General features: G+C 36.7%; 1 protein-coding gene across 4 annotated transcripts; it reads left to right on the forward strand.

Moving 5' to 3' along the window:
• Positions 1–271: 271 nt before the first annotated feature.
• LOC128864083 (P protein) lies at positions 272–18830 on the forward strand. Of its 4 annotated transcripts, XM_054103577.1 has the most exons (12): positions 272–407; positions 970–1070; positions 1283–1940; positions 15263–15404; positions 15466–15716; positions 15771–15934; positions 15994–16266; positions 16340–16659; positions 16716–16854; positions 17202–18024; positions 18096–18189; positions 18272–18830. In XM_054103577.1, the coding sequence occupies exons 3-12, from the start codon at positions 1703–1705 to the stop codon at positions 18360–18362; spliced, it is 2535 nt and encodes an 844-aa protein (XP_053959552.1). In that variant the 5' UTR covers positions 272–407; positions 970–1070; positions 1283–1702; the 3' UTR covers positions 18363–18830. The 4 variants fall into 4 exon arrangements, with proteins under 4 accessions (XP_053959552.1, XP_053959551.1, XP_053959554.1 ...); XM_054103576.1 differs by lacking the exon at positions 970–1070 and having other exon boundaries at positions 272–821; XM_054103579.1 differs by having other exon boundaries at positions 970–1940; positions 15481–15716.
• The last annotated feature ends 5325 nt before the right edge of the window (positions 18831–24155 follow it).

Below are 24155 nucleotides of genomic sequence, written 5' to 3' on the forward strand. Positions count from 1 at the left end.
TTTTCAAGGCAATGGAGGTGTAAATGCTAGCTCAAATATGTTACTACGCTGGAAGCAGCAATTGCTGGTACTGTGCGACGGCGGCATCAGAACTCGCGCATACGCATTGTGTATGCGACAGGAAATCCACACACCTACACAGACACAATGCGAATGGAAATGGACGAAGTTGACGGCTAGGTTACAGCGACGCTAACAGCAGCGGCAGCAGCAAAGCAATAGCGCGGAGAAAAGTGCGCTTAGAAACCGTTGAAATGCTGTACAGCACAGCGAATTGAAATTAGTCGTGTGGCAAACGCTGGCTATTAAAGTTGCTGAAATAATGTGGAAGTGAATTTTACTATGTGTTAGAATTGACAAACAATCGTAGCAAAGATTTAAGAAAGCAACTAAATGAAAGGGAAATGGTACTGATTAAAATTGTATGAAGGGCTGTTGTGGCAGGAATATTTATTTACAAAGAAAACTAGATGAATAAATAATTATATCCCATAATGTGTTGATGCTGAAAATCACGCGTAACAAGTGGGAGTGCAAAAAAAAGAATCAAATAAAAATAAAAAAACTACCAACATACAATTTTGTATTAAAATTAAAAAAAGAAACACATTTGTCCATAATAGCACGAGCTCATAAATAGATTAATATCCTCATTTAAAGTGAACAGTATTTATGGTCGGATTGTTTGGGGCAATAAAAAAAAATTGAACATACATAAATATGAATAAAAATTAAATTGCCACATAAAAGATATCTTAATATTCTAGCATTGCGTCATATCATGCACGTATTGCAAGAATAACAACACATACAAAAGAACAGTAATATTTTTATTTAATATTTAAAGTGCATATGTATGTATGTATGTGTCTGTAGGTGTGAAAGGCAGCACCTACCTGCAGCACTTGTTTTGAAATATGCATGAATGCAAGTGCAAATTTCTTTTTGGTTTGTTTATTTCTACTGCAGATATCGCGCTAGTGGCAATAAAAAAAAACACTAAAGAAAATCGAACGTAAATCGCAATCGTAATAATTTCACCAAAACAGCAGTGCAAAGAAAACAATCGTGTGAGCAGAAAAATAATCATTAAACATACGTACACACATGCATACATATATATGTATAGAAATATGTACGTAAGCATGTAAGTGTGTAAAGAAAGAAAACACATCCCTCCAAGCAGCAAATCATTGCCAGTGCCAGTTGGATTGACACTGGCAATCATCGTGTCGAGCCCACATGTATATTTATATACGTTTGCATATGTGTATGTATGTAGCAGATACCACGCGCATCTGCATTGAAGAAAGAAAAACAACAAAACAGTCAAGTAAACAAAGCAAAAATCGGCGGTTGTGCCTTTTTCATCTAAAATATAAACAAAGGCATCCTTCTTAATGCCGTTTTAATTAGACAAATCTCGTACAAATCACGAGCAGCGACAAACAAATAAATGTCTCTGTGCTTAAGTATTTTAATTGATATAAAGTGTTACCTAAACAACGCTTTAGTGAGTTATAGTGAGTGTGTGCGTGTGTATGGGCTTAGTACGCGCCACAATAGTTTGTTCGGCTTGCTAAAACAATCAGCGAACCAATCGCCCACCTACCTTTTAACCCACCAACTGTGCAGTTTTAGCTGCTCATTTCAATTTCCTAACAGTTGCTCACACACTCGCTAAAATAAGTCCTCCTCCAACATGGGCATTAAAGATAAAATACGTGTGCTCAAGAATGGCACCAGCACCAGCCCCAGTCACGAAACTCCTGGCTCACCATCTAAGGGCGTTGATCTATTGAAACCACATTCCAGTCGCAATCTAATGGCGCCGGGCCAGGTTACCGAGCAGACATTGCAGGTGTGGCGCGCTCTGCCGCCACAAATACGACATGATCCGAGCATGGTGTCATTTCAGTTGGAAAATGAGCGATTGCATGGTGGGTAGCAAAAACAAACAAACAAGTGTGGTATTTTTTCTAGAATCGAGTTGATTATTATGATACGAGTATTATTAGCTGTCTTTCCTAGTAACAAATTATTTAGTGTAATAAATTTGAGTTATAAAACAAAATATTAATAACATCTTTACAAAAGTTGTTCAAGGACAATAATAAAGCAGTACAATACTATTTTTTTTTTTTTTTTAATCTTGTTTACTTGTTTATGAAATTAAAAAAAAAATAATAAGGGTCAATAAATAACTTCATGAATGCATAAATCCAAAATATATAATTTTTTAAATCTAAAATCGGTTATTTATTTTGCTTTCTATGTTGTTAGCTGCAGAACTTGTCTATCTCATGAGAAACTAACAACAATCGCTGATCTTATTATAAATTTCATTTTTTTATTGTAACTCCATTCATTCGATAACTTCATAACCTTCAGTATAACATTTAATTAAAATTTTGAAAAGATGACACGTGTAAGAATCCCCAATAGAGTCCATTACTTGAAGCCTACATTATAAATATCTGTGGCAGATCAGTAGGCATAAAAGTTTTAAGTCTCCATGGGGAGGATTTGTTTGGAGGATTTATAAATCAAAAATTTTCATTTACCTTATCGGAAGATTTATAGTTTATGCAAATGGCGTCATTCGTCAATCATATTCAACACTTTTTAGCTTCTTTCAGATTAATTAGAACGAAATATAGAAAAACTGTCGAAAATGATTTAAATACCTAAAAAATGGAATATAAGGTAATTAAAAATACACTTTTCGGAGATGACAAATCTAGTTGGATAGAACCCGAGATCGAATTAAATTCACCAAAGAGGAGTATTACGCGAATACTCCATTTTACATTTAGCACCACACAAAGGTAAAGAGCTCCGAAGAATGAACTAGGGTATATTGAAATTAATTCCTTCCAAAACTACTGAACTATACTCCTGGAGTCAGGGGTCGATTTTGGACTGCGTTTTCATATCATTAAATTTTGGACTATACTTGTGATTTAGCTTTCATGAATAACGAAAGTGAACGTCAGCTGGCACACCCGCGGTGGGTGTGATTGTGGGAGGGTACGAAACGTGTCGAAAAAAATTTCTACCAACTCATTTTATACCGGCTGAAATTTTTTTCATGTATTGCTACATTTAGTAGAATAAAAACAATAGTCAACTGCGCGGTAGAGGGGGGAAAGCACGTCAGCTGAATAGGTGAACTTGTAAAAAAATTGAAAAGTAAAACTACTTTATGCCGATTGAAATTTTTTACATAATTTTTAGTCCGGGAACCAGGGGTCATTTTGATTTTATCATTTCATGCCGACTGATTTTAATACTGAAGGCAGACGCCATCCAATGGATGGCGAAACCAACGGTCAGCTGGTCCAGTAGCGGTGGGTACGTGTGTGGGATGCTGTGAAACGTGTTGAAAATATTTTTTAACAACTCATTTAATATCGGCTGAAATTTTTTTTGTGTATTGTTGACATTTAGTAGGAAAAAAATAGTCAGCTGCGCCGGAGAGGGGGGAAAATACGTCCGCTGAACAGGCGAACTTGTAAAATAAATTAAAAAGTAAAACTACTTTATGCCGATTGAAATTTTTTTATATAATTTTGGACACATATGAAAACATAATAATGATGGTCAGTTGTGTTTATAACCGTGGGAAGACCGTCAGCCGAATGTATCATTGCGTTCATATTTTCAATGCTTCGGCTGACGGTCTTTCCACCGCTATAAACGCAGCTGACTCTATTAATGACACTATTAATATTTACTAGGTTAAAAAAACGGTCGGTTTATTATTACTATTTATTATTATTATAAATGAGACTGTATCTGTAAGAATATAATAGGATCAAATATTTTTATACAAAGCAAACTTAAAACTAAGAAAATATGTATGAACAAATCAAAATAAACAACAAGAAGAGCGCTTACACACTTTTTTTGCGTGCTCCTCCGTTTTGGAGAGAGAATTCAAATGGAGGGACCTACAGTTTCAAACTGACTCCGAACGGCAGATATTTTTTATGAGGAGCTTTTTCATGGCAGAAATATACTCGGAGTTTGCTATTGTTTGCCGGGGGGTGACCGCTATTAGAAAACAATTTTTATTCATTTTGGACTTTCGCCGGGACTCAAGCCCACGTTCTCTCTGAATTCCGAAAGGTAGTTACGCACCAACCTATTCGGCTACGGCGGCCGCCGAAAGAAAAGGAAAAGTCTTTATACTTAAAAATTATAACTAAATAGTTTAGACAGCAGTAAACTGTTGCGAGGCAAACTTTTCCCGCATCAGATAAAATACGATACACAGTAGGGAGCCAGCCTGTTTGAGATTGATTTTAGTATTAAACTGCTTGGAGAGGACTTTCCTTAATTTTGACGGAGCTGATGGTATTGTTGATTGTCATTTTGTACAGTTTAAGACTTCGTAGCCAGTGTTGCGTTCTTATATATGTATTTGTGTTATATAAATTTTATAAATAAATAAAACATTTATGCCGCCTTATTACTTGTAGTTTGTGAGGAAGTGGATATTTACATGCACCTTGTGACCCTCTCGCCATTGTATTTGAAAAGCTCAGCCGGCATTCCGTTGGCTCCCGCAGTTTTGCTGTTCCTCTTTTTCATCTTCTCAGTGGCTTTCGCTGCCTTCACCATTAGCGCTCACAAAAACATGGGTATGCACGAGCTTAACTCTTCTTATGTTTTCAGCCAAATATGAAAAGAAATATATCTTTATAAATACTTTCGAAACAATCTATAAGTATAAAAAGTATTCTATACCTTGGAACGCTTGGCTGGGAAGTGTTACCCCACCCGCCGTATAGTCCAGACATAGCTCCCTCCGATTATCATTTGTTCCGGCATATGAGTCTCGATTTGGCGGACCAGCGGTTCTCCTCGTACGAGGCTACCAAAATATGGGTTGTGTCATGGATAGCCAAGCAGCGGCCAGAATTTTGGAGAAACGGTATCCGGAAATTGCCCGAAAGATGGGCGAAAGTTGTAGCTAGCGATGGCCAATACTTCGAATAAAATATTTTGTACCGTTTTTTCACAATAAAGCCCCAAATCTTCGAAAAAAACCTTTAAAACTAATTCAACCTCCTATATGCATTGAAATGGAATTGAATGTGGAGTAAAACTTCCTCGAACGCAATTCCCTACATCAGTTCAAAGACAAAGCAAACAAGCAAATTCCTGGTTTTCCTCCTGTAATCTTTTTAACGACGCAACTATGAACTCATATCTCGTCGTAAGGCGGACTTGAGCATTAGTTTCCGTTGTTTGTCGTCGCACCCATTGTAAATTGAATCTCCTACCACTTCCCTGCTTCGTTAGGTATCTGTAATTTAAATCGTTTTAAAATGGCGTTTGATTGACAGTTACATTTTCATGGAAATGGATGAGCTGAAAGTAAAGGAAATATAAGAATGCGGATAAAGGGGATGTGTGTGAAAATATCTATAATCTTTGAACTGAATGAATTATGGAAGTATACTTATATATTTTCCATCAGTATTATTTGATAATTCTAACGTATTTAAATCAGATAATCCTTGCTGTGGCCAAATTTTGTTTGACTACAAAGGTAATTAGCGTAGGTTTTTGATCTCCTCCCAAACCGACAAACGGTCGTAGTTGCCACTCAGTAGAAAAAGTGCAATGATTAGATTAATTTCACTTATTGTTGTATATAAAAATATTTGTATCAGAAAATCACATATATTTTCTGAAAATAAGGGTCATTTTGAGCAGACCTTTCCATGTTCCATACCTCTTTCTTCATCTTTTTGTGATCATAACCGCTTTCCGCTTCGAACTTGAGTTTCGCTATTACTGTTAGTTCAAATCCAGTTTTGTTTATTTGGTTAGATTTGTGAAAAGTGCCAAAATCGCAGAACTGATCCAGGAGAAGAATAGAGGCACAGGTTTCAGTCACAATATACGTCGATGAGGGCAGTGGGTATAATTATGATATCCGCTGATTGCCATATGAGGAGACAGAAAGTGATTCAAGGCACTCTTGGCATGCTGCTTTCCGCAGAGTCTCAAATTTGCCTTCATTAGATGGTGTTCTTACAGTGTCTTGTGAGCGCCAAACAATTAAAAAATTTAAAGCTACTTGAAGGTGCTTCTTGAGTTGTAACTATTAGCGCGGCATAATTTTGGCAGCCTTGCAAGATGGTAATACATATCCATATTAATCAATATTATTGATATGCCAAAGTTAGTTCTTAAACAGCTCAATAAGTTTAGTCTTTGATTAGAATATCGGCTCGCTCATTGCCTCGTTTGCTGTGTATCGTATTCTCGTTAGATGGTACACACTATTCTCTAAAGTACGCAAGGCTTGTTGTTCATCTCAGCCGCCATTTCTGGCTAATGCAGATATTCTCATGAGAGTTCTAACGCTATTTCAAATTAAATAAATGTATAATATTGAGTTCAGCTATTTAAAAACCACTGCAACTACAAATAAGGTTTTATGACTGTTGAGGTCAAACTTTCCAGCGGATAACAGAAGCCTCTAGATATACTGTACGGAGTAAAACAAAATTCTCAATTTTTACAAAAGTGATTTTGAAGTATTTCTCAATATTCAAAAACAAAAAAAAAAACGGTGTTTCTTAGTACACCAGAGATGCAAATTATCAATATCAGATTGAAGTTTACCATAGTGAAACATAATGACCAGTTTGTCATTGCCAGTTCATACGAAAATTTGAGTATTCGTTTGTATTTAAATAAATAATTGTTATGCTCCTATTAAAATACCAGTAACGGGCATATAATTGACGTATACATCCATTATGAGTCCGGCACTCGAAGTGTTTCCAATTAAAAGAGCCATACATTTAGTTTGGAAAATCAATTTTATTCAATTCAAAGAAAAAATGTGTCAAAATAATACAAAATGAAAAATCAATTTACTTTTGCTCGATAATACCACCTTTTGTCTTGACTATTGCCTTGGCCAATGGCCTTGAGACGGTCCAGGAACGAATCGTCAGCTGCCCGAATGTGACTTTCTGGTATTTTGACCTACTCGCGGATAATAACTTTTTTCAGCGCCTCGAGACTGGTGAATCTTTTATTCGAACCTTGCTCTCCAAAAAGGTTCAAAGAGAATAATCCGTTGGGTCCGTGTCTGGTGAATTTGAGAGCCATTACGTGGACATTATGAAGTTCGGAACGTTGTTTTTTTTAGCCATTCTTGGTTTACTCGAGTTTTGAGAGACGCTGCCGAGTCCTGTTAAAACGTCCATAGTCTGCCACCGAAATGTTTGTCTGCCCACGGCTTCAAACCAACCTCCAGAATACTTTCCCGATAGTATTTCGCATTTATCTTAACGCCAGGTTCGATGAGAACGATTGGAAAGCACCCATCTGCGGTTACAGCGGCTCAAACCATTACCTGTGGCGGCGGGTGCTGCCTCCTGGTGGACAATCGATGACTCAAATTCTTATATGAACAAATAAACCCTACCGTTTTGGGAGTTTGGGAATTGCTCAATGTGCAAAATTTTCTCGTCAGAAAACACAATGTTCGGAAATTGGCCGCTTTCGGCCAAGCGAAGCAACTCCTTCGCTCCCTCAAGTCTGACTTGTTGCTGCTTTGGTGTGAGATCATGCGCCTTTTGAAGATAATTGACTTTGACTTTGAGATAATTTCTCAGTATGCGGCGGATGCTATGGTCAGATATATTCGTTCTTTCGCCATTTAATTGGCACTTAGTTGGGGATTTCGGTCAAGTCGCTTCTTCACTTTTTGAACCATTTCACGTGACGTTGCAGTCTTTTTATGACGTTTCGCGATGCTACCAGTAACTACAATAGTAACGGTGCGATAAACAAAAACTTTATTTACTTTAAGGTGCTCGAGCTCACGAACAATCGCTGGTTGTGATTTTCCAGTCAAATATAATGCAATCATACTATTACATTTAAAATCCATCACTAATTTTCTTTTTTCGCGTTTACTCTCAGCAAAATGCTTCCGCGCGCTTGTAAACAATACTCTGGACTGTGATTTAGCCAACTAACAGACAGTTGATACGCAAGCGGTCTGAAGTTGGTTACACTTCGAGTGCCGGACCCTGATGACAGATAGCTTTATGAGAAGCATTTTCATGGCAGAAATACCCTCGGAAGCTGCGTGACGCGTTTGACGACTGTCAAAAAAGGTATCTATACAATTTACTAATTCATGTCCACCTTGGTTTTCGAACCCGGAATTGACCGAAAGGCCACCATTCTCAACCTTCTTGGCTTCATCTAAATATACGAAATTTAAATTAAATCGCTTAATGAATGAAAATGCATTTATTTGTGTACATATATGTGAAAGAGAAACATCGTGAACTAATAATGGTTCTGAAAACAATAGAGGGAAATCAGTTTCGAACCGAGTGATTTACCTGTAGTGTAAGTAAACGATTTACAAACACACCGTTGCACACAACTATCAATTCACAAAGCCAACTTCCAATGCAGTATTGAATTTCCGTTCAGATGTTAATTAGGTGAAGTACGAGCCTTTCATATTGGGAACTCCTACAAACAAATCAAGTTAAACAATGGGATGATATTATCAATTGGTTGAAAGCCTTCGAGCATTTTTTCTTAATTTTGCTTGTTGATTAACGCAAAAATTATTGTTGCAATTATAAGCGCTACTCGTGTCATCGAACAGTTAGCATTCAATTTTATTACTACTAAAGGGGAAAAACGTCATGAATTTCCTTTCGCACGCATTTCCAGGCATACGTGCATGCACACATACATACATATGTACTTATATATAAAAATATTTTTATTGACAGGTAGTTACAAGCCGCAAAGCGAACAGAATGAGATCGAAGGTTAGGTATGGCGTAAATATAGAAAGCGTTTGTTTATATATAGCATATATATGTATGTATATGCATGTATGTATGTATGACTTGCATGTCTATTTGATGATTGTAATAATAAATGAAATATTCATCGGCATTTTTATTTAACTGAATTTGGGTATCATTTACATAAAACACAAGTGTCCTGTCGAAAACTGTAGCAAGTATTGTATTTTTTTCGTTTATTACCGTAAATTAACGAGTGCGTGTTTATGATTAACGAGTGGATATTTCGGTATTTACTATTGTTGATTGCTTGATGGATTATATTTGATGTGCGAAAACCCCCCTTGACCTTTTTATAGTTTCACACGCTTTTATATAAACACGCTCGTGGTCGAATGAATCAGATATAAATATGTAAATATGTATGAATATATGTACTAAGCAAATTTATAGATCGAGTTTTGATTGAAGCATCCATGAAAGTGCGTTCAACCGTCATTAGTCGGATTCTTAACTGGCTTATGAGAGTTTTTATATGTCAGGCAAATTTGGGTTTAGTTTATTTTTCTACAATATTCACAATGTTTCTCATATTAAATCTTTTTCGAAATTTGTTTCTAAAAATATAGTTGTTAAAATAAAATTCAACCAAATACTAAAATTTTGTACACAAATTTTAAAAATTGTTCATGTAAGCAATTTTATAGCTCATTTAATTTCAGTATTATAAAATGCAAGTATGAAGTGGCTTAAAATTTGAATTAAGTTTTGGTAATTTTCTGCGCTAAGTGTCTTGCACATTTACTTTCATATAAAAACTAATGAATATTGCAGAAAGACAAACTGAACGTAATCTCTTTCAGTGTATGCACATATGTATGGCCTTACCAGTACCCGTGCTTTACTTATTGAATTTAACACAGGCATATTTAGGATGCTCAGACGCGATTCCTAGCTATAACCATTAGGTGTGAGTCCATGGCTAAATTGTTTTTGAAATGGCAGTGGAATTAAATATGAAATTTTATTTTTTGTTATTGCATTTATAATATTTAATATTTTTTGTTTTAATTAAGTAATTAAATTAAGTTTTTACTTTTTTGCCTGATATCGAAGCTTGTTTGAAGCAATGGCGTTTTGGAAATTCCGCCGGCCGGATAATATAATAAATTTAAAGCGACTTCCCCTACTCATCAATAATATTAGTGGCAGTCGCGAAAGAAAACTGAATTTCAAATAAAAGGGTAACAGAAAAAATGGACATGACATATTTTTTTGTGGGTTTTCCATTAACAGGTACTCGTATTATTTAAGAATGGATTGCGCTATCGAGAGATGATTAACGATTTTTTATGGCCGCAATTGAATAATATTGATCTGAACAACGTTTATTTTCAACAAGACGGCGCTACGTGCCACACAAGCAACGAAACCATTGATCTTTTACGGGAAAAGTTTCCGGACCGTGTTATCTCTCGAAGAGGTGATCACAATTGGCCACCGAGATTTTGTGATTTAACACCTTGTTACTTTTGTCTTTGGGGTCACGTGAAAGAGAAGGTCTACGCCAACAGCCCTGGGTCGATTCAAGACCTCAAAGATGGAATTCGTGAGGCTATCGAGGTCATAGGGCAGCCACTTTGCAATTCGGTTATGGAAAATTTCATGAAAAGGATATTGTCCTGTAAGCGTGTTCGTGGTGGTCGTTTGCCTGATGTTATTTGCCACTATTAATATAATGAAATAAACATCCGATCATTTATATTAAAAAATAGCATTTTTCTTTGAATATCAAACCTCTGTTTGGAAACCCCTATAGTTGAAAGACAATATATGTTTTCCTTTCTATTTTTCAAACGTCTCAGCATTCTAAACATACCTGAGTTAAATTCAATAACAAAGTAAGGCACTGTAAGGTAAGCACTGCTACTGAACAGGAAGCCAATGATTTCATCTGAGTGCTGATGCGCGCTGAAGCGACTATAAGAGTATGTTCCCCATGTGTTCATACACTACATACATTACATACATACATACACTGAAAGCGATTACAATCAGTTTCTCTTTCTGCAATATTCATTTTTATATGAAAGAAATAGGAACTTAGGAACAAAAAACAATAATAATATGCTGTACTGATGGGACGAGATAAATAAGGAGCGCTCTGCTCTCGCCTTCTATTTTAATATCTCATACGCGTTTGCTTACCATTCATGTCTCAATTTATCACCTGCAAATTCTGTGAACACTATCTCCTGTACTACAGACAGTTATGCTGATCAAAGGTGCCTAATCAAAGCTGTATTAACAAAAAACCCAGAGGTGTACTGACACTTTTATTTTTATTTAAATATTGGGGTTATATGTAGAGCTCAATATGGACTTATATGATCAACTCAAAGATATGTCCAAATTCAAAACAGAGCGTAAGGTAAGGGCAAGAGATAAGCCCGGTGGCTCTATCTCGAAGAAGTGCAGTGATGTGAAGTGTAATAAGTAAATGAAATCAAATATATTTTCAGCCATATTGCAATTATTCAGTAGACTGCGCTATCTTACATTTAATACTAATACAGTGGTTCGTGGTGGTATTTGACATTCTTTTTGAAATTTGAAAAGGTCGAGCCAAGGAGCACCAGGAGAATTGGTGGCTTCTAAAACACTCAGGCTAAAAAGCCCATTGTATTTAAAGCACTGGAAAGGGGGTAGATAGTCAAGGAGGGAAGGAGAAAAGTATCAGAGAAAGAGATAGGAAAGAATAGAGACAGTTAGGCCTGTGAGAATTTTCCAGATTCTTTGGGAAATCTGTAAATATCCTCCAGTTTTAGAGAAGGAATATTACTCATTCTCATGACATCGGAACCCAAAACTCTAGCAAAGGCAGGACACTCACAGAGCATTTTGACTTTTCGTCAGATATTAATTCTATGCATTATTTTGGCTCAATATACATTTCAGTTAACGATATCTCTTTTGCTATATTTAAATTAAAACAGTCCTCTATAGCAGGAAGGCCTTTGGTTAAAAGGCTGTTATGCGCTAGCGGTACCTCTAGAAATACTTTTCAATTTGTCACTTCGCAGTGGTGAGTTTATCGATGCCTGGCAAATTGCTTCGGTAATTCCAATTCACAAATATGGAAACATTGCATACGCCACAATTATCGAATGCAATCGAAACTCTTTAATATTTCTAAGCTATTCGAATGCATTATTAAGGATAAGATTTATTTCTCCGTTAAAAGTTTGATCTGCTCTGTCGCGGGGCACTGTACAGCTTCGAGCTTTGCAGTTTTTAGCTAATACTGTATCTTATCGTTTTCTTCAGGATGTCGAATCGCCTGCATCTAGACGAGTTTATCCAAAGCTTCACTAAATTTTTTGCAATGGCTTAAGTCGTATTTAAGCAATACGTTGTATCCATTGATGGCGTGTCATCTGAACCCTTCTGTGCAATCTTCGACGTCCCTCCGGGCAGCATTGTAGGCCCGTTCCTTTTCGTATTCTTCGTTAATGATATTTGCTCTTACTTTTCAAATACTAAGTTTCTGTTGTACGCTGTTGTACTCGTTAGTAAATTCTGTAGATGATGTGTTGAATTTCCAAGCTCAGATTGAAAATATTTATTCGTGGTGAGCTAGATCTCATCTTTGCTTTACTATTAAAAAATACTTTCATGCCACTTACACAAAATTGCGATTTAGTTTTGAAAGCTCCTATAGTAAGTATTGTTGGCCAAGCCCGGCAGATACCTCGGTGTAATTTTTGTTACGAAATTTACATCTAGTAATCACTGGAAGATGGTTCCATATTTAGAAGTCCACGCAAACGCAAGTGGGCAAAGTTACTGATCGCCATTCACTTAGGAGTGGCCAGGACGATTCTTCTTCATATGGTCCAAGCAGCTCACAACTTTCGAGATTAGCTTAATTATCCTCTGGGTAGCTTCCGAAGATTCGTTCGGGAGTGAGCCAACGTGAGAAGGCGAAGCACCCCAGGAAAGCTGGTTGTGCGCTGGGTTTGGGACCCGCCACTTAAAATGATATACAAAAGATGATACAAGGCATCGGATTGGCGCCGACGAACGGCCGGCTGAGCTATTCAAACATGGCGGCGAGGAGCTGGTAAGGTGCATGCATCAGCTTCTATGCAAAATATGGTCGGATGAAAGCATGCCTGACGATTGGAATTTAAGTGTGCTCAGCTCAATCCATAAGAAGGGTGATCCTGCAATCTGTGCCAATTACCGTGGGATTAGTCTTCTAGCGTATTGTGTGAAATACTGAAGACCACCATCAACCAACGGATTGGGACTTAACAGGGTGGCTTTAGGCCTGGAAAGTCCACAAAATACCAGATATTTACAATAGGCCAAGTCCTGGAAAAGACCCATAAAAGGAGAATCGACACACACCATCTTTTCGTTGACTTCAAAGCTGCATTCGGTAGTACGAAAAGGAGTTGCCTATATGCCGCGATGTCTGAATTTGGTATCCCCGCAAAACAAATACGGCTATGGAAGATGACATTACTCAATAGTAGCAGCGCCATCAGAATGGGGAAGGACCTTTGCGAGCCGTTTGATACAAAACGAGGTTTCAGATAGGGTGACTAGCTGTCGTGTGGCTTCTTTCACCTGATGTTGGAGAGAGTAGTTCGAGCCGCAGAACTAAATCGCTCAGGCACGATATTTTGTTTATTTTTGACACCATCGGCCTTAACAAGCGCGCTGTTAGTATTGCCTTCTCCAAACTGGATAAAGAGGCAAAACGAATGGGTGTGGTGGTGAACGAGGGCAAAACGAAGTACCTCCTGTCTTCAAATAAGCAGTCGCGTATTGGCACTCACATCAATGTTGACAGTTATGATTGCGAGGTTGGAAAAGACTTGGTATATTTAGGAACCAACGAGTTCCTCTCTCGACGAACGAAACTAACATTCCACAAGGCTCTCATCATGCCCATCCGAACGTATGGCGCAAAGGCGTTTACGATGACAACATCTGATGAAGTGACGCTTGGAGTCATTGAGAGAAAGATTCTGCGCAAGATTTTCGAACCTTTGCACGTTGGCAACGGCGAATATCGCAGGCGATGGAGCTTTACGACGACATAAACATAGCGCAGCGAATAAAGATCCAGCGGCTACGTTGGCTGGGTCATGTCGTCCGAATGGATACAAACGCTCCGGCTCTGAAAGTATTCGATGCGGTACCAGCTGGTGATAGCAGAGGAAGAGAAAAGTCTCCTCTGTGTTGGAAAGATTAGGTGGAGAAGGGCTTGGCTTCACTTGGTCTGTGCAACTGGCGCCGGTTAGCACGAGAAAGAAACGACTGGCGCACTTTGTTAAACTCGCCAAAAATCGCGTAAGAAGAAGAAAAAGAATCACATTACCATATGATTTCTAAATCACATGCGATGCTGGGTTTCATTAACATTGCCTTACACCTCTTTGATGCGTTCTCACTTGGAGTGCGCCACTATTATTTGCTGGCTTTATCATCAATTCGCAATCGACATGATAGAGAAAATTCAAAACGTTTTTCTCAAGTATGGTTTGCGATCTTTTTGATTTACTGAACGTTTTCCATCATATAATGCTCATTTTCTTCTTTTAATTCTCAAACCTCAAGAAAGTAGAAGATTTGTTCTTTCCTTAACTTTTGTATATGACATTATAAAGGGAGATTTGGTCTATGCTTTCGTTCTAGATAAATAAACTTTGATGTTCTAAGAAGAGAACTTCGAAACTCCTACCCTTTTTATTGAAGTAATAACAAAACAAATTATACCCGAAACGAGGCAAGTGCTCATGCCAGATCAACCAGATCTCCTCTCTAATCGAGCTTTTTCTTTGTCTAATTTCATTATATTTCTGAAATCTTGCTTATGTAGTTATCTTATTTAATTTGTGTTAGTAGTCTGGAACAATTGGTTGTTCATAGACTGTATAAATAAAGTGGAACGATCTAGCCGATCGTTTATGTATGTGATATACATGTGATATAAATAGGTATATAAATAAATATCACTTCTGTCATGAAAAAGTTCTCAGTACTGCAGTTATACTTCTGAAGGAATACATTAATCCATTTTTAGGAAGAAAACTATGTCATAAGTCGGTCACCGAGCCGAATGAGTTGGGGCGTGACTACCAATTATATACATATATACATTTAGAATAGAAGAAAAAGCTCGCCATAACATCGATAAAGGGCCAATAATGTACAAAGACAAGAAGGTGCAGTTTTTGGCCCGTTTGCAGTTTCTTGTCTGTATAAGTTCTTCTTAAAGAGTAGGTAATGCAAAGAGAGTAACCTTGAGTTAGAGACACCTAGGCTATACTAAGTTATAAAGATGAATGAAACACATCTTTTGCCAATCTTTTATAAAATTACTTCTGAAAAGCAAGTAAACCTCGGTCCTACTAATGTCGATTGATATTTTATAGGCTCCTTAGTAACTACAGATGATGAGTCTGGTAATCCCCATGACATGGAGTCAAGTTACGAAGAGGAACACAGCTTTGCAGATTCGGAATATATTAACATGAGAAAGTTATCACACGGCCAGAATACAGGCGATGAACGAAGGTAAGTAAATGTACCTACTAAGCTAAAATAAATGCGCCATCAAGAGCCTTCACCTTAAAAGTTTTGTCACCCCCAGCACTGATGGCGAATGTACACTCTCAGACATCGAAAGCTCGACCCACGACAAATCAAAAGCGGTTGTGACCCGTGTAGTAGCTAAACAAAAATCGAAAGGACGACGCAAGCGTGAAAAGCTAATAAAACGTTGTGGTTTGCTAATCTTTTGGATCTTTGCAGCGGTTGTCTTAATGATTTTCGAAGAGAAACACTTGTTGGAGAAGACACTTGAAGTGCCGTGGAACAAAACGAAAAGTCAGTAGAAGAGTCATGAATAACTCATTTTTACTCCTTTTTAATATTTCTCAGACTTCAAGCTACCCCAGAATCCTACTGGTGATTTCAAACTTAAGATCTTCGGCACCTTCAACGAAACCATGAGAATGTATCGCCATGACGATGATGGGAAATTTCTGTTTGTTCAGCCACAGTTGTCCTACTATGATAAAGTAAACAATAGAAAGGATTATAAGGTAAATTATCCAAAATATTAAAATCCAATGGTTTCCCGTTAACTTAGCTTTTGCCATAGAATATTTTACAACCTTGGCTCATACCAATCGTTTCGGAAACATTGTTCGAAGTCGCGCCAGTCGTGTGGCGCAACCAGACTTACGAAATGCCGGACACGATTTTACGAAAGTTGCAAAAACCAGGTATGAGGATGCGCCTCAGCATGTACACCAATGTTGAGAAGGATTTCGCTGTCGAGTTGGTCTACAATCCTTTGATAATCAATAAAAAGATTGGTACGCTACTCGCCGCGGGTATACTGCTGATCTTCTATGCGCTCCTCGTGTGGGAGGTGAGCAAAGTGAAACTGTGATATTTAGTGTAGTAAAAAAATATTTCTTCTTTCTATTCTTTTTCATCACCAGGTTTTCCAACGCACCTTTGTGGCAATTGTATGCTCTATACTCTCAGTCGCTGTGTTAGCTTGTTTTGACGATCGCCCGAATATGGAGGAGATAATCGAATGGATGGATATGGAAATGTTAACACTGCTGTTTTCTATGATGATTATTGTGGGCATCTTAGCCGAGACAGGAGTCTTTGATTATATAGCCGTATTGGCATTTGAGACATCGGGCGGTAAAATTTGGCCTATGATATATTTTCTATGCTTTATAACATGTTTTGTGTCGAGCTTTCTGGATAATGTGACTACTGTTATACTAATGACACCAGTGGCGATAAGGTAAAGCGTTTGAATAATTTGGGGATTTATTCACAAATAATAAATACTTTTTGTAGACTTTGCGAAGTTATGAGTTTGGATCCTGTTCCCGTGTTGTTGGGCATTATAGTACAGTCGAATATTGGCGGTTCGCTAACACCCATTGGCGATCCTATTTCGATCATCATTTGTTCCAATCACTTTTTTACGAAAAACGTAAGTGAAGCCTGATAATATCCCTATAGACCATTTATCTGCACTGCCTTGAACGAGTTTACATACAACGGATCAACTCATGAATTTTTTGTTCTCTTTGCACTAAGCGTCCGGTTTGAACTCCTATGCAAATTTGCTCTTAACTCGCAAACTATGCACACACGCGTAATCAACGAGGCCATGAGCATAAAAGTTAGCTTTCGTTAATGAGCAACCAAAATTCGAATGCTTCAGTTTGCGGACCTCTGTTAGAAGCAAGATAAATGCTGGTTGCAACCTTCCAATTGTTTTTTTATTTTTAAAAACTTCTGATGGTTTCATTGTATTCTCACACCTCCACATTTCAGGGTATCACATTCACCAAGTTTGTCACTCACACTCTTCCCGGTGTCATTCTCGTTACGATACAGAGTTGCCTATATCTGCGTTTTGCATTCCGCGACCCTCAATCGTTGCGTCTCAACGAACCGAAAGAGTTTAAAGATCTGCGACGCGAAATCAAAGTGTGGCAACGTGCTGCTAACTCACTATCCTCCTATTCCAAAGATGCTGACCTGGTGCGTGCTACATTGCACAAGAAAGTGAAGCTGCTGAAGCGCACTCTGAGGCGCAAGCAACGTGGTCTAGACTCAAACGACGCCTACACGCATACCCTGCAGGAGCTGAAGGCGAAGTATCCCATCAAACATAAGACACTTTTGGTGCAAGCGTGTGGGGCGCTAGCATTTGTGCTTGTCTGCTTTTTCGTGCAATCGGTGCCTCAATGGCGTACGCTGCCACTTGGCTGGTTAGCCTTGCTTGGCGTCATTGCACTGTTGATTGTTTTGAATCGGGACGATATGGAACATCTCTTACATCGCATCGAGTGGACGACGCTTTTATTCTTTGCCGCGATGTTTGTGATGATGGAATGTGTAGAGCGCTTGGGTCTCTTTGCATGGATTGGAGAAATGACAAAAAAGATAATTCTATTTGTGGACGAACGGCATCGTTTGGCAATGGCCATATTCATAATTTTGTGGATATCGGCGATGGCTTCTGCGGTGCTGGATAGCATACCCGTGACCGCCATGATGGTGCGGGTGGTCGTATCGTTAGTGAGTAGGGAAACATTGGGTCTGCCACTGGAGCCGCTCGTGTGGGCACTCACATTCGGATCGAGTTTGGGAGGTAAGTCGGCGTAGATAAATCGACTGATATTTGTATTGGGATTAAAACTCCATTTTTTGGTTTACATACAGGCAATGGTACTTTGTACGGCGCTTCTTCCAATGTGGTCTCGGCTGGCATTGCCGAACAACACGGCTACAAAATAACATTTACACGCTACTTGAAGTGAGTAAAGCTACAAAATAAAAGAGATTTAGCAAATCTTCCTTCCGATTTTTCAATTTCTCCTTCATTTCTCACTATGCAGAGTCGGTTTCCCTGTGATGGTCGGCCAAATTGTTATCATTACAGCCTATCTTTTGTGGGCTCATATTATCTTCGAATGGCACTATGAGTAGTTCAAGGCACTTGGAAAGTTATTCTAATATTACAAGATTCACAAATATTCGGTTGAATGTTATCAGCTGTTTTTTGAATACAAACACACACACATACACATTTACATACATACGTATGTATAAGATTAAACCCAAAATATCTGTATATATAATATGTACTGCAATTACAAATGTTTTCCACGCGATCGCAAGCTCATTACATTTAAATATTCATACTTTTTCGCTTGTGGAAAATTTATCAGGAGTCTAAGCTGAATTTACTATAACTATGTAAATTTATGGCATATACATAAATGTCTTTACATGATTTTATTTACTTATATATACAGCAAAAATTTTGTAATATAAATTATTACCTACTGAGAGTAGGCATCCAAAACATGTTAACATTTTTTGATTGTGATTTTATTCAGAAAAATTTTAAGTAACCGGTATCTACACTTTAAATAAATAAAGAATTATCCTGTTTTGCGTGTTTTCCACATTTTTGTTTTTCCATCATTTATGAGGGACGGTTAATAAAATGACAGAATACTTCTGAGTCGAAAACGAAGTTATGAAAGTACGTCGAGATGATTGCCTGTGGAAATGGAAAACCCATAACGGAAATGATTTAACAGTAGAAATAACCATAATTACGGATTTTAGAATATCTCTACTTGGGTAAGTATCATAGTGAATGTCCGTGGCGTAATAACGCAATAGGATGGCCGAGGAAGAAATCTTCAACTTTCTTTGAAAGAAGATATTAAATACCAAGAATGGTTTAAACCATTTAAACCATTAAAAATATTTACAATGGAAAGAAAAGGGATAAATATCTCTATTTTTTTCATTTCATTTCATTTATTGCCCAAAATCATTTTAACATAGGAGTTTACAAAGTTATGATAAAATTAGATTGTTTAGCATTATCCTAATATACATTTGTATTTATCTAGGAGTTTAAAACTTATTTTTCTTTTGACATATACAATAGGTTATGATTATTATTTTGTATGTATTTGGCATATTTTTAAAACTTATTTATATTCTCCCACGGAGGGCTTAAAAAGGTTATCTCCTTTTTAAACTTCTATAATTTATTTGGCTTTAAATTGATCAATGTTATAAACTAAATTTTCATCGTTGAAGTTGTAAGTATTGTATCGCCTATGATAATATATTGCTTTACTATTTTTATGTAACATATTATTATTTTTTAGTATTTTTTAAATATATTGGTGATAAATGTTTTTCTGTTAGAGGTAATGATATTTCCCTTGCCTTTGACAGATATTTGTTTATCAGTTCATTTTCAATGACGGCCAGTTTACCAATAAATCTTAGTGACGATTTCATTAAGAAAAAGTCTGTGCGTGATATTTTACATTTTTCATATAAACTTTTATTAGAAACTCTTTTTCGAAAAGTACCACTTCTGCAAGGTTGGCTGTTAAGACCGCTAAAAATTCTTAAAACATATCATTCAAATCGTCTTAGCCTTTGTTTTTTTTTCATTTAAATATTTCTTATGTTATTATTGTTACTAGGATCGCCCATACGTCGATATTTCGACGTTATTCGACGTTATACAAATACGGAGAGCAAAATTTAGTCATACCTTTTTTTAGTATTTGTAGTCATAAAAAATAGTATTTATAGTCCGAAAAATTGTGTTCAGCGACGAAGCTCATTTTTGGATCAATGGGCACGTAAATAAGCAGAATTGTCGATTTTGGAGTGAAGATCAGCCAGAAGATTTGCAAGAGCTACCAATGTATCCAGAAAAGGTCACAGTTTGGTGCAGTTTATGGGCTGGAGGTATCATTGGACCGAACTTCTTCAAAGATGCTGCGAATCGTAACGTAACTGTGAATGGTGAGCGCTACCGTGTAATGATATCCAACTTTTTTTGCCCAAAATGCAAGAGCTTGACTTGCATGACATGTGATTTCAGACATTCACCTTTATGGTATAGATAAATAAGTTTTTATGCACAAATATAAATATTTTATGGGATTTTTTTAACTCCATATTTTCATATTTATATACATACAAATGTATATAAAATATGTGTATGCACCTAAACTTTTGCGTACAAGCCATTTACGTTGGTTTTCCGAGTGGTCAAAATATGAGAACAACTAATTGTAGAAATTAATATTATGTATAAAATCCTACTAATTTAGAAGTAGCGAAGATATGGATTCTCAAGGAGAGGTACTGGTTCTGGTTTCTCCATTCTCATGTAATGCTTTCGACTTTTACGTCATGGCTACTTTTACGTCACTATATATGAATGTCCCACAAAGTGTAAATGCCGTCATGTGTAGACCTTTGGAAGCGATTCCGTTTAGACAGTTCATTACGGTAGATATAAGAAAATGTGGAAAACCATTTGGAGGACGTTACATGTAGAACATAGAGATAGGTACAAAGTGCACATGGGTGTGTATAAGTAAAAATCAGCTACTAGTTATTGGCAGAAAATCTTTCCTCGTAATAAAAATTAACTCTTCTTCACCATTCCATTTTCAAGCTTACACATTTTCTTGCAAAAAATTACTATGAAAAGGTTTAGCACCAATAATTAAAGAAAAAGAAGACTTTCCACATGGCAAAAATAGAGTGTTGCCATTTTTTTATAATACTGGGTGGGCCAAATAAGACCTACTAATGTATGCCAAATAAGACCTAGCAGTATGCGCAGTTGCTCCATATTGTTGAAACCACAAATTAGATACTGCTCCGCCGTTAGCCGCAAAAAGTTTTCAATCAATGTTTTGTAAGAAGCTCCTGAATTCGATTCCGGCGTTTCATCCTCATTTTCGAAGAAATATGGACAGATAACTCTAGTGGCCATAACACCGCACCAAACATTTAGATGAGTGCAACTGATGTTAGTGAGTTGCCCTTGGATTTTCAGAGTCCCACAATCTACAGTTTTGTTTTTTGACATAAGATTTAAATGGAAATGTGCTTCATCCGACATCAAAACATTATTTAAAAAAATAATTTGTGTGGCTAATTGTGTAAAACGAATAGCGTATTGTAGTCGTTGTTGGTGGTTCCATAATAAATTTCCAAAAATTCAATTATAACCTACAAAAAGAGAAAAATAAATATGTCAAAAAATAAAAAAGTTATTTGTGCTTAACATTAGTAGGTCTTATTTTTCCCACCCTGTAGATACCTTATTTCTGAACTTCAAAAACATATTCTCTAATATTTATTGAGTTCAAAGACCCATTTCATTTATCTATCCCCAATCGAATTAGCAACTTGATGAATTAGAAGCCGTAGTCAAATCACAAGTCACGGATAGTACAGAAGGTTGCACATAGCGCGGACCCGCTACTCATCTTTGTGAACTTGACAGACTTAGCTTTTAAGCTGACATAATTGTAATAGGACTATGAATAAGTTCGTTTCGGTTTTACAACAGATGGCGTAACTTGATTATTATTCCATCGATCCACATTTCCAAACATTCATTGGAGAGCTACTGTCGTAAGGCACAAACGTCAGTATAAGTTTTTTATTTGAAGCGTAAACAACAATATTTTTACCACACTTGAAAATGTCGAATTTCGTGCCAAATAATGTGTTTTTGCGGGGAATTCTTCTTCATTATTTTAATATGAAGAAAAAAGCAGCCGAAAGTCATCGTATCTTGGTGGAAGTTTATGGTGAGCATGCTCTATCTGAGCGAACGTGCCAGAAGTGGTTTGCACGCTTTAAAAGTGGTGATTTTGGCTTGGAAGACGAAGAACGCGAGGGTGCGCCGCCAAAGTTCATGGATACCGAATTGGAGGAATTGCTCGATCAAGATCCGGCTCAAACGCAAGAAGAGGTTGCAAAAACTTTGGGAGTTGATCAATCAACCATTTCCAAACGTTTAAAAGCCATGGGAATGATCCGAAAGGTAGGCCATTGGGTGCCGTATGAATTGAAGCCAAGAGACGTTGAACGCCGTTTTATGGCATGCGAACAACTGCTTCAACGGCACAAAAGAAAGGGTTTTTTGCATCGAATTGTGACTGGCGATGAAAAGTGGGTCCATTACGACAATCCAAAACGTCGGGCAACGTATGGATACCCTGGCCATGCTTCAACATCGACGTCGGCGCAGAATATTCATGGCCTGAAGGTTATGCTGTGTATCTGGTGGGACCAGCTGGGTGTTGTGTATTATGAGCTACTGAAACCGAATGAAACGATTACGGGGGATGTCTACCGACGACAATTGATGCGTTTGAGCCGAGCACTGCGAGAAAAACGGCCGCAATACGCCGATAGACACGACAAAGTTATTTTGCAACATGACAATGCTCGGCCACATGTTGCACAAGTGGTCAAAACATACTTAGAAACGCTCAAATGGGATGTCCTACCCCACCCGCTGTATAGTCCAGACCTTGCGCCATCCGATTACTATCTCTTCCGATCGATGCAACATGGCCTGGCTGACCAGCACTTCCGTAATTACGATGAAGTCAAAAAATGGATCGATTCGTGGATTGCGGCAAAACCGACCGAATTTTTCACAAAGGGAATCCGTGAATTGCCAGAAAGATGGGAAAAAGTAGTAGTAAGCGATGGACAATATTTTGAATATTAAATTTGTAACCATTTTACGTCAATAAAGTTTCAAATTTCGAAAAAAACCCGCACGAACTTATTCATAGTCCTATTACATACGTATTTACTTCTTTGTGACTGCAAATAATATTTTTCTCTCTATTCCTTCTCATTAACCTAACTCAAAATTTAATGTTTCGCTATTTTTATATTCTCTTCTTAGTTTTCTCATATATAATATTTCATGTTAATTTACATTTCGCAAAAATTAAGCTAATTTTTCTATTCAAACTGCCCAATCTTGTATTATAACACTACTTTTCTTCACCAGATGTTTGGCTTTATGTTGGAGAAAGTGGCTTCGTGATTTAAATTTAAATTTTTGTATAAGATAATTTTGTATTGAATAATTGTTTTCCGTGATGGAGAATTCTTGGTGGCGCTACCGTTCCAAGTACGAAAAATTTGTTCGTCTCGCATGGAACTGGCATTTTGTGCAATTTACATTACCTAATCTAATTAGTTGTTTTTATTAAATTTCAGTTTTATCTGTGTTTTATTATCTTTATCTTTATCTTTATCTTTATCTTTATCTTTATCTTTATCTTTATCTTTATCTTTATCTTTATCTTTATCTTTATCTTTATCTTTATCTTTATCTTTATCTTTATCTTTATCTTTATCTTTATCTTTATCTTTATCTTTATCTTTATCTTTATCTTTATCTTTATCTTTATCTTTATCTTTATCTTTATCTTTATCTTTATCTTTATCTTTATCTTTATCTTTATCTTTATCTTTATCTTTATCTTTATCTTTATCTTTATCTTTATCTTTATCTTTATCTTTATCTTTATCTTTATCTTTATCTTTATCTTTATCTTTATCTTTATCTTTATCTTTATCTTTATCTTTATCTTTATCTTTATCTTTATCTTTATCTTTATCTTTATCTTTATCTTTATCTTTATCTTTATCTTTATCTTTATCTTTATCTTTATCTTTATCTTTATCTTTATCTTTATCGTTATCGTTATCGTTATCGTTATCGTTATCGTTATCGTTATCGTTATCTTTATCTTTATCTTTATCTTTATCTTTATCTTTATCTTTATCTTTATCTTTATCTTTATCTTTATCTTTATCTTTATCTTTATCTTTATCTTTATCTTTATCTTTATCTTTATCTTTATCTTTATCTTTATCTTTATCTTTATCTTTATCTTTATC

Source organism: Anastrepha ludens, chromosome 5 (genome assembly GCF_028408465.1).
Source record: "Anastrepha ludens isolate Willacy chromosome 5, idAnaLude1.1, whole genome shotgun sequence".
Classification (NCBI taxonomy): domain Eukaryota; kingdom Metazoa; phylum Arthropoda; class Insecta; order Diptera; family Tephritidae; genus Anastrepha; species Anastrepha ludens.